At 40.7% G+C, this 17,720-nt stretch overlaps 1 protein-coding gene across 2 annotated transcripts in view; it reads right to left on the reverse strand.

Moving 5' to 3' along the window:
- LOC149466470 (septin-2A) overlaps positions 1 to 17,720 on the reverse strand; it is a 145,677-nt gene that overhangs the window by 22,003 nt on the left and 105,954 nt on the right. For both annotated transcript variants that reach the window (XM_089672489.1, XM_089672488.1), the window contains exons 10-11: positions 9,049 to 9,132; positions 8,887 to 8,944 (exon numbers count right to left, since the gene is read on the reverse strand). In XM_089672489.1, the coding sequence (XP_089528615.1) occupies positions 8,887 to 8,944; positions 9,049 to 9,132 (142 nt within the window). The remainder of the gene's footprint in view (positions 1 to 8,886; positions 8,945 to 9,048; positions 9,133 to 17,720) is intronic.

Here is a 17,720-nt window from a genome sequence, read left to right on the forward strand (position 1 = left end):
AGATTGGCCCCGGGGATAGGAGATCCTTCCGAAGAGGCAACCGCCGAGGAGTGTCCAGCCGCACTATGGTGGCATACCACGGGACACAAGGCCAGTCTGGAGCCACCAGAAGAGCCAGAATGCAAACGGCTTCTATCCTGCGCAGCAGACGAGGAGTCAACTTGAAAGGAGGAAAGACAGAAATGAGAAGATACCAACTCCGCAGTGTGCTGGGGCAACTGATGTATTCAACTGAGGATCTTTTGGTCCAGCCAAAAACCTCGGAACCTTTTGGTAGAGGCGAGAAGCCAGCAGGTCCACGTCTGACACCCCTTGATATCTATGGAGGCCAAGAAAACACCTCGAGGAAGAGAAGTTAGCACAGAGAGAAAGGAATCCATCTTGACCTTTGGATGTCAGCGCTTCAGGACCTGGAGATCCTATGCTTCTGAGGTCTGTGTGTTTTAATTATTATTTGATAAGGAGGGTGAGAAGGTGTGCAATATGAGAATTAAACTGTCCATACACTGAGCAAATTTTGACCGGTTCGTAATGAACTGTCTAAAATTTGAGCCATAGGTGGCTCTGTTGACACCCTTGCTCCCAACATCCTGAATACCGAAGGAATTAGGCAGAAAACTGTCCGTTAAAAGAGCAGCTACATCCAATCAGATGCAGCAACTGTTCCGTAAGGGCCCCAAGCCCCGAATTGGGCAAACCCCGTCCTATTATGGAAGCACAAACAGGTTTGTGTAAAAACCCCAGAACTGTTCCAGCCCGGGCACAGGGACTAACACTCCCTGGCACAGCCGAGCCTGCACCACCCTGTGCAGAGCCGGGAGGGCCAATGGCGGAAGTCGAAGACTGGAGGAAAAAAACTTCTGCAGTGGGTGAGAAGGGAACTCTGAAGTGTAGCTGGACACAACCAGTGCGCAGACACACTTCTTTGAAATAGGAAGCTCCACGGGTCCGATGGCCAGCAAAGACGTTATGTGGCGAGGGGCACGTTGGGGGAAAAGGGTGAAGAAGCCCATGCCTGTAGGGGAGGAGGAGAAAACGAGGGCCCGACCACCCCAGGGAGTACCCGCACCCCACATCGCGTCCAGAGAGGAAAGGGGGGGCATCTACTTACCAGTCCACTGTTTGGACAAGACTTAAGAAGAGAGTCTGTGTCCACCAATGAATGTAAGAGAAATACACTTTTTTGCTGGGTTTTCAGTATCTGGAGTAATCTTGTAATTCAGTACATTTAGTGTGACTAAAGAAGCATAATCATCATCAAAGATTTAAACTCTAGGAATCTTTCCACTACAGATTTAGGCAGCCAATACATTATTAATTTTATTTTTCGTTCAACCCACTGGTTGAACGGAAAAAAAAAAAATAACCAGATTCTCCCATCCAAACACTTGATGTGGATTTGGGAATCGCTCCCACTGAGTTATTCTATTCTGACAGCGGGGAGACCTTCCTGCTATCAGAATACACTGTTCAGCGCTGCAGGCTATGCCAGTGGCATTGACTGATCAGGAAAAATCCTACAAAGGTGGTTGTACAAAAGTCTATTAGTAGATTTTGTACAACCAGCCTGACCGTACATGGATTGAAATTTGGCCAGTCCCTGCTGAACCAGCAGAATTTACTGATACTAAATACAATAAACTTACTATCATTTAACTGTTCTAGTAATGTTTTGTAATCATGCCAGTGTTATGTTTTTTAATGGAAACTGCTATGTACCTGTTTGGATGAGCAGTATACAGCTGTCATTGACTGTATTCAGTGGCTTGGGTGAGTGCACGCATATATCTTAGGAGGAGCTTGTAGTTCAGTCTTCTCCAATGCCTGACAATATTCTTTGTATTACAGGGAGGCAGAGCCTCAATCAACCAAGATTAAATATTCTACCCCTAGTGTGTTTTGTTAAGTAGTGGGCAGGGAGGAGGGAGTGAGCTGTAATTTGTCTTCTGTGTATATGCCCACATGTGTGACTGCAAAGTCATTTGACCTGTACAGACACGATCAGAGAAGAAATGCCCTGAATTAAAACTCGCTGAAAGCAGAGCCTTCACGCTTGCTTGCCAAAAGCTGCTCAACAGAATCGGCAACTGAATTGGGGACAAAGACAAGAGGGAGGGACAGAGAATGGCAGGATCAATAAGTTTTTTCTTTTTGTTACAGAATACAGAAGAGTAACCATTTAGTGCTTGACAAGCATGTAACAATGCATGTACTGTCAGATTATATTGTTGTGGGTTTATGTAAAAGCACCAAGACCAATGATTTCCTTGTTGATTGCAGGTTAATGACAACCGTAGTCTGTATTCACACCTGAGCAGAGCATATTTCTGGCGATGTTTAAGCATTTTACAACTTTCTGCAAGTGTTTTCCCTTGAATAGTATCACAATAAACAATATTTGTGATACTATTCAAAGAAAATCACTTGAGTTTGCTTGCATTATAGTATTACCACAATTTGTGGAGAAGAAGGAGTTAACACTGCTCTGGAAGGAAGGAGTGTGGAGTGTGTAGGAGATACTGTGCTGACATGGAGACTTGGTAGAAGGAAGGTACTTTGAGCTCTGTGAGTAAAGCAAAGTACCAGTGGACTGACCTGCCCTGGGTATGTGAACTGACATTCTGTATTCCCTCAAAGGATAACCTATGAGTGATAGTGCAATATCAGCTGTGCACACAAAAGATACCCTTCAATACAAATTTGCTCCTTTTAGGATTATTGAACTGATTTGGAGATCTGTCAATGTGTGGTGCTATATGTTTTAAATGTATTATATGTTTTATACAGATGAGTTTTATGATATGTTTTTTAGTATATGTATGTTGATTGAAATATTTTCAGACTGGGTTACTGGTCTGTTGAGGGTTTGTATGGTTTGAGATCTGAAACTATTAACCTTGAGCTTCACCGAGGGGGAGAGGGGGAGAGAGAGAGAGAGTGCAGATTGTAGTGATGTTCAGATATTAAGAATTAACAGCACAGTAAGCACGATGCACTTTTTGGAAATAAACAAAGAATCACATTTTCTGCGAGTGATTCCCGAATGTCAAATAGTGAATAGGGCCTCAGACAAAACACAGGGAACAAAGTATACATTTTAAATTATAAAATAATACTTGCTGCATTCAAAAAGAACTCTAGCTAGAAGATAAAATGTTTGCAAACCCCCCCTAGGGGACCCAGTGCACATAGCACTTGGTCCCGTTCAAATTTGTGAAGGTCTTTTCAAATAAAAAAGGCATTTTATAATAGTCAGTGCTGGCTGTAGCTCAACCCCAGGCTGAAGCCCAAATGATGGGCATTCCTGTGGGGGAGGAAGTACAACTAGCACTGAGCCATGTGCTTACGTCATAAAGACCGTGACAAAGTCTTGACGACAAACATGTTGGGTGGAGCTTGATGACGTCAGCACACTGTGACCAAGAAATGCTGTGAGAGCTACTGAGAACACTGAAGGAGATACAGACAGGCTCTGGATGAGTTTTTTATCCTTGTGCACAGGTTTCATGCACCTTTTAATGTGAGTATCTTTTATTTCTACTTTCAAAAAACATTTTAAAAAACGGAGAGCACGATTAGTTTTTATTTTATCTTTGGAGAATATATCTGTGCCTACCTGTGGAGTGAAGGAGATAGAGTGGTGATATTTCAGCCATCCTTTAAAGGGAAGGGGTGCTAACAGAACCAACTGTGCAGTGGAGACGACCAGGTGGTGCTACTGCATATATTCCCTTAAAGGGGAAAGGTGCAGTATGGACCTCTGGTAACCAGGTTCCACTGTGCAAGGTGAGAATCCATATTATTATTAAATTGGGAAAGGAACAAAAAGTGCTGGTGTGTGTCAATATTTTCCATGCAGGTTCCATGCGGAACAGAATATCAAGACTAAGCACTGAGAAGCACATGCATTGTTTTGGGTCACCTCATAAAAAGGGACAGTATTGTATAATTTTGAAAAGCAAGACTTTTATGATTTTAATTATTTTAACATGCTGGCACGGATGTATGTTTCACTAAGGTAATCATTTGGTTTTTTTTTAGTATATGTCAGGTTTTCAACACAAGTGAGTGGTACACTTTTTTTTTTTTACTTGTTTGGGTGCTGAACAGCGATTGTGATTTACTGTTCCTCTCTCCCAATGCAAGACTGCTCACACTAACTCTAAACAATAGACTTTTTACTATGGTATGCCACCTGATTTTATCTCAAAAGGAGATTAATCAGGAGCAATGGCCACTTTTCCTGAATTGCAGGCAAAAACAGTGCAGAATCTAGAAAACTACTGTATGTATGTAATATCCCCATTAAAATAAGGTATACAAATCATGGAAAATATATGAAAATCGTATGAAAAGTTACTTTTGGGTAAAGGTTACAAAACCAACCCAAAGAAAAGACCCAATAAACATACACTGTAAAGGCAAGGAAACAAGCAGATAAAATGATCAGCCAACTGCATATTCTGTTATAGTCGGCAGAGGTAACACTGTAACTGTGCTTTAAATAAATAGATTTTAGCTTTAATGTGATGCTATAAAAGCACTTTTATTCCAGTTATGCAATTGTTAAAATTATTAAGTGTACTTTTATACCTTTGAATAAAAAACATCACCCAAGTGACCGGTCCTCATTTTCACTACAAACACATGGCTAAAAGCATTATCACAAAGGTATAGGCTTCCATTCTAGGAGGACAGGCCCCGGAGTCACACATTGGATGGGAAAATGACCTAGGAGCCAGAACACTGAAAGGAAATATGGTAGACCATTGCGTGCTGTTCTAGAAACGTAACGGTGCAATTGAGTCTAATTATAAACTACTAATCGGGTTGTATACAGTCCCCCAGCGTTTGTTGAAATTTAGGCCTGCAACTTCTGACCGTTGCTTTCAGGGATGCCAGTTACCAGGAACCCTTTTGCAAAGTTGGTGGGAGTGCATTATAATTAAAAGTTTTGGACTAACATTTATCAGTTAGTATAACTATTAGTAGAGAAGGCAGCCAAAAATCGCCAAAGAAGTGCTGCTAAACCTAAAGCAACCTTATTGCAACAAAAATCAATCTGGCCTACTGACATTTCTTTTTACTGAGGTGAAACAGACATTGGCAAAAGAATGGTGGTCCTCTATCCCAACCATAGCAAAAGTGAAACACAAAATGTTGTGGTACCCAATTCATGAAAAAATAGCTATTCTCAATGAGAAGACTTGGACATTTGAGAAGGTTTAGTCTCCATGAATAGAATATTATCTTCCAAAAGATTTAGATACTTTTGTAACCTGGCTTACAAGGAAGAATGATACTGGTATGTCCCCTGGCATCCTCCTCTCTCCTCCCTTCTTCTTACTCTATTCCTTTTTACCTCTACTCTAGCTTACTGTCGGCACGCAAAACTTTGTTTCACACAGTTTAAAGTGTTACTAAACCCATCTTGTACATCATCCAGCCATCATCCAAGATGGATGCCAGCACATGGAGTAGCATAACCTCTGGGAAAAGATATCGGTGTACAGTGGAGGAGCAGTGCTTTTTTGGTGGAGCCGTGATCATTTTCTGCCATCTAGTGGATTTCTTCTGCCTAGCTCTGTACCATGGTGTGGACCTTCATTGACCAAGGGAATACATCTACCCTCCCCATGCTGATGACTACTTTATGAACTCCATCCTTCCTACACTGCACTATTAATGTGCACTTCTGGTTAGTGTGCATTGTTACCCTAGGTCACCACAGTTGGGACTTTTTTTGATCACTTTTTATTGTGTCACATTTATTTAATATCTAGCGCTGCACTTTTATTTTATTTTCATGTGAGGATTTTTTGGTTATCCTGTGTGCCTTAGCTGCTTGTTTATTGAAAGCGCTCACTTACTTATTCTGTTTTATAATATATGAGATAGACTCATTACATGCAAAGCAATATAGTTCAAGCCGTGATTTGTCATAATTGTGATGATTATGGCTTACAGATCATGAAAACCCCAAATCCACAATCTCAGAAAATTAGAATATTGAGAAAAGGTGCAATATTCTCGGCTCAAAGTGTCCCACTCTAATCAGCTAATTAAGCCATAATACCTGCAAAGGGTTCCTGAGCCTTTAAATGGTCTCTCAGTCTGGTTCAGTAGGAATCACAATCATGGGAAAGACTGCTGACCTGACAGTTGTGCAGAAAACCATCATTGACACCCTCCATAAGGAGAAAAAGCCTCAAAAGGTAATTGGAAAAGAAGTTGGATGTTCCCAAAGTGCTGTATCAAAGCACATTAATAGAAAGTTATGTGGAAGAGAAAAGTGTGGAAGAAAAAGGTGCACAAGCAGCAGGGATGACCGCAGCCTGGAGAGGATTGTCAGGAAAAGGCCATTCAAAAGTGTTGGGGACTTTCACAAGGAGTGGACTGAGGCTGGAGTCAGTGCATCAAGAGCCACCACACACAGACAGATCCTGGACATGGGCTTCAAATGTCGTACTCCTCTTGTCAAGCCGCTCCTGAACAACAAACGTCGTCAAAAGCGTCTTACCTGGGCTAAAGAAAAACAGACCTGGTCTGTTGCTCAGTGGTCCAAAGTCCTCTTTTCTGATGAGAGCAACTTTTGCATCTCATTTGGAAACCAAGGACCCAGAGTATGGAGGAAGAATGGAGAGGCACACACTGCAAGATGCTTGAAGTCCATTGTGAAGTTTCCACAGTCTGTGTTGATTTGGGGAGCCATGTCATCTGCTGGTGTTGGTCCACTGTGCTTCATTAAGTCCAGGGTAAACGCAGCCGTCTACCAGGAAATTTTGGAGCACTTCATGCTTCCTTCCGCAGACGAGCTTTATGGGGCTGTGACTTCATTTTCCAGCAGGACTTGGCACCTGCCCACACTGCCAAAAGCACAAAAACCTGTTTTAATGACCGTGGGATTACTGTGCTTGATTGGCCAGCAAACTCGCCTGACCTGAACCCCATAGAGAATCTATGGGGCATTACCAAGAGAAAGATGAGAGACATGAGACCGAACAATTTAGAAGAGCTGAAGGCCGCTATTGAAGCATCCTGGTCTTCCATAACACCTCAGCAGTGCCACAGGCTGATAGCTTCCATGCCACGCCACATTGAGGCAGTAATTTCTGCAAAAGGGGCCCAAACCAAGTACTGAGTACATATGCATGCTTATACTTTTCAGACGTCCGATATTGTTCTATGTACAATCCTTGTTTTATTGATTGCATGTAATATTCAAATTTTCTGAGATTGTGGATTTGGGGTTTTCATGAGCTGTAAGCCATAATCATCACAATTATGACAAATCACGGCTTGAACTATTTGCTTTGCATGTAATGAGTCTATCTCATATATTAGTTTCACCTTTTAAGTTGCATTACTGAAATAAATTAACTTTTGCACGATATTCTAATTTTTTGAGTTTCACCTGTATCTTATCAGGTGATAAGAGGGGTACACTGGAAGAATGGGAGGATCTCAGGATCAAACAGCATTTTTACACAATGCAGAGGATTAACCCCTTAGGTTTAACAGTGAGTATAACAAGCATGCATTACTGCATACACAGACTGATTTTACTGTGAATTTAGTAGGCCCTTTACATGGTGGCCTGATTATAATGGATAAGCACAGTGACCCCCCTCCCGAATATAAATCTGAGAGATAACACCCTGAAATTTATGTTATATGTGCAGGAAATCAAAAATGTGTAACTACAGATAGTATGATATACTAAATCCTATGACCCTAATAGTGTAATACATGGCCATCTTTCTTATTTACTTTACTTTCTTACTTAGTGGATCCTCTTGAAAAGCAACCCCCCACCCAAAAACAGATTTCAAAACCATCCAAATATACTGCTGAATTGAGATGTATTTTACTATGACCACTGAACCACATTGTAAACATATAATCACAATGTACACTTGCTGTTGAACGTCAATAAAAAATTATTGAAACAGAAAAATCACCCGGTGTGCTTTTAATTCTATCTATTGTTAATATATGAATTTGTCCATTAGCTTCCTGTAGTCTTCTGCATATCAGTGCCCACAATCCAATTAGACTTTACTGATTTAAGGGCCAGTTTACACCGCAAAAACGCACTCCAGATGCATTCCGGATACATTTTTTGCTTACAGTTCACACCACACTCCGTTCCGGTGCAGTTTGCTATGTTCCAGTACAGTTCTGTGCAGAAAAAGTTCAGCATGTTCTACTATTTTTCTGCATCAGAAACTGACTGCACTGGTGTGAACTAGAGCCATTGGAATACATGGAAAACACTGCATGCATTTTTGATGCAGAAAAAAAATGCACTGGACTGCATCTAGTGTGAACTAGCCCTAAAGACGTAAAGCCAAAGCATTTTGGCTGTACTTCTGTAGGTCTCAGCAGTGCAATTTGTTCTACATTCCTGTGACCTGTTTTCAGGTTGGAGTGGAGAGGGAAAACTGAGTGATCAGCGGTGTTTGATTCCCAAGTTCTCACTGCAGAGCTGGTGGGGGACAGATGTAGCATTGGATCGATGCTGCATCCACCTAGGTGAGTATAAATGTGTTTTTTTGTTTATGAAGTCTATGCTTCTCTTTTAAATTTTTTTACTGCTGTCACTCTAACACTTGGAGCTTGTTTATAGGAGGATATACAATTTTGAATATCAGTCAGTGTGAACGGCACTGAGGGTATACCAGCAGCAAAAATAATTTCTGAATAATCAGGGGTGTGTATTATGGAAGTGAGCAAAGAATTTAACATAGCAGGGAAATCTGGTATAAGCAATTCCATAAAAAAAAAAGTGAGGAGTAGATAAGCCTGTGTCTTTGGGAGCAACATAGGTGCTACATTTACCATTGTTATTCCAGGCAACATTGTACTTTTCATGTAATTACTTACTTCAGCCTCCTTTTGCTGCAGAATCATGTCCTTGTCTAGCACTTCTTCTTCAACAGGCCTAAACCAAAAAAGAACAAAAAAAAATTAAATGTACATATTTAACAAAAAAACTGTGACTAGCAATGAACTTCAAACATAAAAAAAAGCTTCATATTCACTTACTTGCCAGTACGTTTTAATCTCTCAGAGCGGAAGTTTTCATAGTGCAAATCCTGTGTGACCTCTTGAAGGTCCTGCATGTGTGTCCTGTGGAGACAAAAACATCACAGCTTTCAAACACTGACCAATGAATTATAAAAGATAAAGGAGCAATGTAATGACCATACTTGTTTAGCATGAAAGAATGGCTTCCTGCTGGGAGGAACAATTGCACAGTAGGGGTTAGGGTTGAGAGGCTGGACAGAGTTCCTTTGTCAATATGTATATAAACAAGTGCTAAAATAACTGCAAAAGATATATAAAGAGTATACACAGGCTGACTGGAATTACGTGACTGCAATAAAAACTGCATGCTAGAGAATTCCAATAAATAAATAAAAATAAGTGTAAAGTCTTCCATACACAGTTTGAATTGCGGGTGATTTACGCTAAAATTTCAGTTCCAGGTACCCCTTTCAGTACCACCTGGCTGTATTACTCCGACCGCTGAAGCTGGCACCATTTTATCAACCACAGGAGAAATAGGCTGGGCAATACTGAGCATGCGCAGGTTTGAGTCACCTGCTAAAAACGTGAAAATTCAGTAAGAGAAATGTTTTAGAGGACTTTACTACAAAGGATGGTATGTGTGAATGTTGCACTTTAATACAGAAGAAGTTTCCTTTAGGAGAACTTTCCCAAAACAATTTAAAGGCTATATTCACATTTGAGGATAGCGACGAGTTGCATGTTTTTTTGCACGACAGCCCATTGACTTTTAGGGTCTGCCTGTTGCATAACAAATATGCCAAAAGAAGCTCAATCACCAATTTTGAGCATGTTTGCTCACTGCCATCCCATTAAGAAATAATGGAATCTGCAAACAAGGACAGCTTTTCAGTCACTCAGATGTGAATGCAGCCTAAAGATAACCCTATCAGGATGGCAAGTGTACATTACTGTCCTCAATTTGCACTAAACACACCCAAATACAAACGCAAAGGTGCTAAAGGTAAGTAGATGGAGAAATTATTTTTAATTGTCTACCAAGCAGAACAAAGCAGAGAGAAGAGAAAGATATAAAATGCTAGCCTGCACAAGCACACACTTCCTTTACAACATCTAGAAAAAAAAACAAACTTACAATTCTGCAAATATAATTTTTTAAATTGAAATACATTAATAACATATTTGAAAGTGCTTAGGAAACCTTCAAATGAGTGGATGGTACTCAATAATAAATTATTATTAGCAGTGAAGTTTAGTGGTCTGTAGGTGTCACTGTAGTTGTTCATGAAACTAATGAGTACACTAACTGGTCACTTTGTTAGGTACACCTTGCTAGTGCCAAGAAAATATTCCCCACACCATTACACCACCACTAGCCTGAACTGTTGATACAAGGCAGGATGGATCCATGCTTTCATGTTGTTTATGTTAAATTCTGACCCTACCATCTGAATGTCGCAGCAACCAGTCTGCCCATTCTCCTGACAACAACAAGGCACTTTCGGCCATACAACTGCCACTCCCTATTTTCTCATATTCTAACTAGTCTGTAAACCCTAGAGATAGTTATGCATGAAAATCCCAGTAGATCAACAGTTTTTTAAATACTCAGACCAGCCCATCTGGCACCAACAACCATGCTATGTTCACTTAAATCCCCTTTCTTCCCCATTCTGATGTGCGGTTTGATTGTCAGCAAGTCGTCCTCACCACGTCTACATGCCTAAATGCAGCGAGTTTCTGCCATGTGATTGGCTGATTAGCAATTTGTGTTACCAAGCAATTAAACAGGTGTACCTAATAAAGTGGCCAAAGAGTGTAAATACATCTGTCTTCCGGGTTCCATTCCCTGCGACGTCTGGACGTACGGGGGACGTAACCGGCGGGAAATTTGAAAATGTCAAAAGGTGACATTCACTAAAATTACATAGTAAAACATTACTGTATCAAAGCATTTCACATACATTTTGTCCCTAGTGCTTTGTCCTCTGCCCTGCCTGCATTGTTACCGTTCTTTCTGCCTGGAAACTGAGAAATGTCCATGGCGTCCAAAAAGCGTCCCTTTAGGTCAAAATCGGTTTTAGACCAGCTAGAGAACAGCGATAGCAAATTAGAATCACTTGCAGAATTGAGTGATAATGATTCGTGGGGAAATTCGTCAGACACTGAAAATGATTCTGTGACTTTGCTCAGTGATGTGCGAACTTGGCGCTATATTTCAAATTTCAGTGTTTTTGGTTTGATTACATTATTGAATTAAGTTTCTTATTTTTTATGATTATTTATTAAATAATATATGATTTCGTGTTTCAAATTTTATCATACCCAGGATGTTTACTAGACTCTTGTTCGGACAGATTTCAGTGAGTTACTCCTAAAAATTACAGGCCTACAATAAAAAAAACGACATATTTCCATGCAAAAAAATGTACTGCTTTGAGCACAGAAATATGGACATAATCAGACCGCTAGGGAGGTTAAAAGAAATCCTACTAAACAGTCCCATCAAAGTTGGCATAAAAGAACCAAACTATTAACTCTATAGCAGATGGTACTGCATATGGGAAATCTTGCATAAACTTTTGACAGCAATGTCTGCTGGGGGGGGGGGGGGGGTCACTAAGAAAGAGGAACCTTTCATTATGTATGCTGGACCTGCCCACAAATCCAACTAATTCAATACAAAGTACACTGACTAATTGACAAAATCTCTGGCCACATCCTCATTTTTTACCCGATGATATTCCTATTATATCATACATCCAACCGCCCACAGCATACAAGCACTCCCTCCCTTTCTATCTACTTAACAGCACGAAAACCACATGCCAGATGCAAAAGACTGGTTTTGTCACATAGACTACATAGCAGAAATAGAAGAGTTAATCCATATCAGTAAGAAGAGCACGACTCCTAATATTTTTCCATGGTTAGGGTGCATGATATTCAAACTTACCAACAAATAGAAGCACACTGCAGGCCAAACAGCAACTGCAGTCCCCCTACTTGAAAGGACACTTTAGTTGGATGACCTCCCATCTTTCAGTCAACAAAGTCCTCCAGGAATTTCTAACTGAAATACAACTACACCGCTTTGCCGGAGTCTTTACCCTCTGAGTCTCATGCTGGATGACTTCAGGTGACTCCACTGCCACTTACATCCTCCTTAGGACTTCTTTCTCCTGCATCTCCCCCCTCCAACTACGAGACCCCAAACCATACCACCCTTATGCTATTACCCTACAGAACTTTCAGCAGTATACAATTACAGACTTTAGGACTCTTCTTTAAGGAGTTATGTCATGAACCAAAAACACTTGTATAGGATTAGTGCCAGCAGTAATTTCCCAACCAATGTGCATATTCATTCCAGAATAAAGAGTCATCAGTGTCTAAGAACTTCAATTGTGGCATATGAGTCAATTAATGGCAGTTTCCATTAAACCTCCATAACACAGGTGCTTCCTGGCAGATTAACGAAGCCATAGCAATCATTATGTTTAGCAATGGCAGCTATAAATAATGATTACTGCTACAAATGCCACATGAATTATTGCTCAGTTATTTTAGCCCAAGGGTGTCCAAGCTTTTGACTTTCCTGGGCCACACTGGAAGAATAGGAATAGTCTTGAGCCACACATAATTTACACGAACAATAAGGATAGATGATGAGAAGAAAAAGTCAGGCAGTTTAAAAGCTAACAATCACTGATATAGATAATGTAACCTGAGTAATACAACTTCAAAACTTTTTTGTAATATATTATAAAAGTAAAAGAGGGCAACATGAAAACTAGTGTGATATTTGACTCTGCGGGGGAGATTTACTAAAGCTGGTTCACTCAGAATCTCACGCACCTGCGTATGGTAGCCAATCAGCTTCTAACCTCAGCTTGTTAATTAAGCTTTAGCAATAAAATCTGTAAGCTGATTGATTTCCATGCAGAAGTGCACGAGATTCTGAATGAACCAGCTTTAGTAAATAAACGCCTGTTTTTGATAAACACATCAATATCTGGTTTCATGAATGTTGGAGCAATTTGCCATGAATTCTCAAGGTGCTCATCAGAAATTTTGGTTCTAATTTTGCCCTTCATAAGCTCTATCCTTGAAAATAGTTGCTCACAAATATAGATGCTGCTGGAAACTGATGACATGAATTAGGCCTGATGGTGAAGAGTGCAATATTTCTCTTTGGGAAGATAAAACTTACAAAAGGCCAGTAAAGAGCCAGTGTAAAATGTTTGTTTGGTCGCTAAGTGTATACACATTTCTACAAAAAAATTAAAAAACAAAAAAGGCATTTTTAAGTAAGCTTACAATTTTGTGTTGGGCCGCAGGTTGGACACACCTGATGTAGCCTATTATCCTTTACCTGTAAAGTTTTGATGCATAACTGGGTGAAAATATGACTTTTTTTTTAAATTCAAACTTTTCATATACATGTATCTTACATCCACAGTTCAGCATACATCTGTTATGGTACAAAAAGGTTTGAGTAGAAAAGCAATAGTGGCAAGAGGATTAGGGTGACTGTATGAAGATATTAAGTGTTAAGGTTTAGATCGGGGATAGTGTTGAAATGCATGAGCAGAAAATTTTATTTTTGTACTCATCACAAAAATCTTGCTCTTGGTACAAAAGTGAGGCATGCTGGTAGATGGAGGGATTATCCTGGGCTGACGTACAGTTTTTTATTTTGGCAGTGTCTAGTCTTCCTGTAGGCTGCAGTGTAACCTGAAGGTTAAAGTGGTTCTAAAAGCAAGATTTTTTTTTTACCTTATTGCTTTTCCTTTTCGTTCACTGAGGAACACAGACAGAGAAGTCTTTGAACTTTGGAATGTTGAAAAGTAGTCCAACTAAGAACTGGACAACACAGAAATCATCGCTATCAGGCCCAAAGAAAGAGCAAAAAACTGAAGACATGATGGATGTTGCAAATGAAGTGAAATTGGGCACAGAGAACTGTGTTAAAGGAGGCTACTATCAATTCCAAGATTCTCAAACAGAAGTGGAGAGTAGAATGACTCCTGGACTGAAGTGTCCAGAACAAGATCCAGATACTCCAACTGATGAGCTCCAGTGACTATTTCTGAAGGTTCAGGATCAACCCAAACCACTTTGATGTGTGGACAGTGAGAGATGTTGTCTGACACAGCCCACATTGTTTTCTCTACAGGAGAAGTGAAGAAATAAAAAGGATATTTATTGACATTAACCACTTGCCTACTGGGCACTTATACCCCCTTCCTGCCCAGGCCAATTTTCAGCTTTCAGCGCTGTTGCATTTAAATGACAATTGCGCGGTCATGCAACATTGTACCCATATTAAATTTTTATCATTTTTCACACAAATAGAGCTTTCTTTTGGTAGTATTTACTTGACACTGGGTGTTTTATTTTTCGTGCTATAATCAACAAAATGCAAAAAAAAAAGTTTTTCTTTATTTCTATTATAACATTTTGCAAACAGGCAATTTTTCTCCAGCACTGATGTGCGTTGGTGAGGCTGCACTGATAGGCAGCACTGATGAGCACTGATAGGAGGAATTGATAGACAACACTGATGATGCTGCACTGATAGGCGGCACTGATGATGCTGCACTGATGGGCACTGGTGGATGGCACTGTTGGGCACAGGCGGGTGGCACTGATCATCAGGGCACCGATCCCTTCGCTGACAATTGCCGGTTCTCTGCAGTGCTTTCCTCACGCTGTGACAGCGTGAGGAAAGTGCAGCCGATAACCGGCAACAATTTACCCCGTCATCTGCTGTGTCAATGCACTCAGCTGATCGCGTGGTAAAAGGCTGCCGTGATTAGCCGTTTACCGTATCCTGTGCGATCAACGGCGGGGCACCGCTGGGGCCACGTGTTCTGGAATGACATCCATGGACGTTGTCCCAGGATTACACAACTGCACTGTAGTCGTCCTTCGGCTATAGCATGTTTGGGAACTGGTTAAGTGATGGAGACAACTTTGTAGTCTGCTTCTTCTGCTGCTTGGGAAGATGGGTACGCTTACCACCAGTAACATCCTTCATGAGAACCCATAGGGCCAGCCTGAGGAGGCTGTGTCCTTCAAAGGGTACAAAGAATAACCAATTCCTAAAAGTACATTTCATAGTCTAGCACTTTAAGTCTTCCCCCATAGGAGACTCGTGCGAGAAACAAGGTGTGAGGCTTTCAGTAACCTGTATGTTCCACAAGCATAGGGTCAAGGGCAGCGGTGATTTCACCCAGTCAGACGTGGTCTGAAAAAGTGAAATTTCAGCTCGAAATCAGATAAAAGAATGAGACCCACCAGTGAGAATTCGGGAAAGAAGCTCCAGCTGTTTATCAGTACGGTCTTTAAAAGCAAGTGCGTTCAACAAAATAGTAGTTGCCTTGTTAAAGTGAGACAGGATCCACATAGAGAATGAACCACTTATACATACATATACAATGCTAGAAGGTGCTTAGGGAGAGCAAACAGCTCATCAAGACACTTCTCTAAGCATGTGCAAAGTAAAGGTCTTAGCTGTCTTAGGTGCCCTATTCAACCCATGGCTGAAAACAGCACTGGTAGAAGCAACAGCCTGATTTTCTAGTTTTAAAGTAGTGTGTACTGCATCTATAAGAACTGAAATGGTCACGTTCAATTTAGGTGCAATAGCAGTAGATTGAAACTCATCAGGGGTAAGCTCATCCAACAGGGCTTTGAGCACCTCAGAATAAGACAGAGTCTCAGTGGATAATGGTTCAGAAGCTGTCCACAGGTAAAACAGATAGTTAGGTCCATATATATTTGGACACAGGCACAATTTACTTTTTGTCAGGTATTTACCAAAACATATTCACAAAACAAGCAATAATTATATTATGGATATGGCCTAAAAGTGCGCACTCTCAGGTTTAATTTGAGGGTATGTACATCCAAATTGGAAAAAGGGTTTAGGAATTACAGCTCTTAAGAGTTGCCATCCCTCCTTTTTCAAGGGACCAAAAGTAATTGGACAATTGAATATAATCATAAATAAAATGTTCATTTGAAATATTTTGTTGAGAATCCTTTACTGGCAATGACTGCCTGAAGTCTGGAACCCATGAACAGTACCAGAGACTGGGTTTCCTCTTTTCTGATGCTTTGCCAGGCTCTAACTGCAGCTATCTTCAGTTGTTCTTTGTTAGTGGGACTTTCTGCCTTCAGTTTTGCCTTCAGCAAGTGAAATGCATACTCTATTGGGTGGAGATCAGGTGATTGACTCGGCCATTGCAGAATATTCCACTTGTTTTCCTTCAAAAGCGCCTGAGCTGCTTTTGCAGTGTGTTTTGGATCATTGTCCATCTGTACTGTGAAGTGCCGTCCAATCAACTTTGCTGCATTTGGCTGAATCTGGGCTGACAGTATATCTCTAAACACTGCAGAATTCATCCGGCTGCTTCTGTCTTCTGTCACATCATCAATAAACACCAATGACCCAGTGATAGTGCAATCCATGCATGCCTAAGTCATCACACTGCCTCCACCATGTTTCACAGATGATGTTGTGTGCTTTGTGGAGAAGGCTTGGAACAGCTCATAATGCACTTTTTTCTTCCCCTCATTCTGGTACAGATTAATCTTAGTTTCATCTGTCCAAAGAAGGCTTTTCCAGAACTGGTCTGGCTTTTTTAGATTTTTTTTTGGCAAAGTCTAATCTGGCTTTTCTATTCCTCAGACTTATGATGTTTTGCACCTTGTGGTGAACCCTCTGTATTTGCTCTCTTGAAGTCTTCTCTTGATTGTAGACTTTGACAATGATATGCCCATCTCCTGGAGAGTGTCCTTCACTTGTCTGGATGTTGTGAATGGGTTTTTGTTTACCATGGAGAAAATCCTGCGATCATCCACCAGTGTGGTCTTCTATGGATGTCCATGCCTTTTTATGTTGCTAAGCTCACCAGTGTGTTCTTCTTTCCTCAGAATGTACCAAACTGTTGATTGGCCACTCCTAATGTTGCAGCTATCTCTCTGATATATTTGTTTAGTTTGTGAAGCCTTACAAAGGTCTGTTTCACTTTCATGGACAGCTCCTTTGAACGCATGATGTAGGTTCATAGCAATAGTTTCCAAATGCAAATACCACACTTAGAATCAACTCCAGACCTTCTACCTGCTTAATTGATGAACAGCTTTTGATTCAATTGTCCAATTACTTTTGGTCCCTCGAAAAAGGGGGATGGCTACTCTTAAGAGCTGTAATTCCTAAACCCTTCCTCCAATTTGGATGTACATACCCTCAAATTAAACCCAAGAGTGTGCACTTTCAGCCCATATCATTATATAACTATAGCTTGAATATGTTTTGGTAAATACCTGAAAAAAAATCTAAAATTGTGCCTGTGTCCAAATATATATGGACCTAACTGTATATAATGTGTGGGAAATGGCACAGGAGGGAGATCACAGTCAGTAAATACTGGAGTAATATTGGTCATAAAATCCTGTATGACTGTAGAAAAAAACCTCAGTCAAGAGGGGTGAAAAGACAGCTACACTCAATGAAGCCAGGGAGGACACTGGGAAACACTAACAGTAGGAGAGAAAATGACTGCATACTGCAGCAACCCACATCAGTGGGTGCACTGCAAGCACTCTCTGACCAGTTGCAACAGATAAGTAACAGAAAGGCTCAGGAGAGAGGCAAGGCCTCAGGTAATAACAAA

This window comes from Staurois parvus, unplaced genomic scaffold (assembly GCF_062004578.1).
Source record: "Staurois parvus isolate SC_StPar_1 unplaced genomic scaffold, SC_StPar_1.0 ptg000129l, whole genome shotgun sequence".
NCBI classification, from domain to species: domain Eukaryota; kingdom Metazoa; phylum Chordata; class Amphibia; order Anura; family Ranidae; genus Staurois; species Staurois parvus.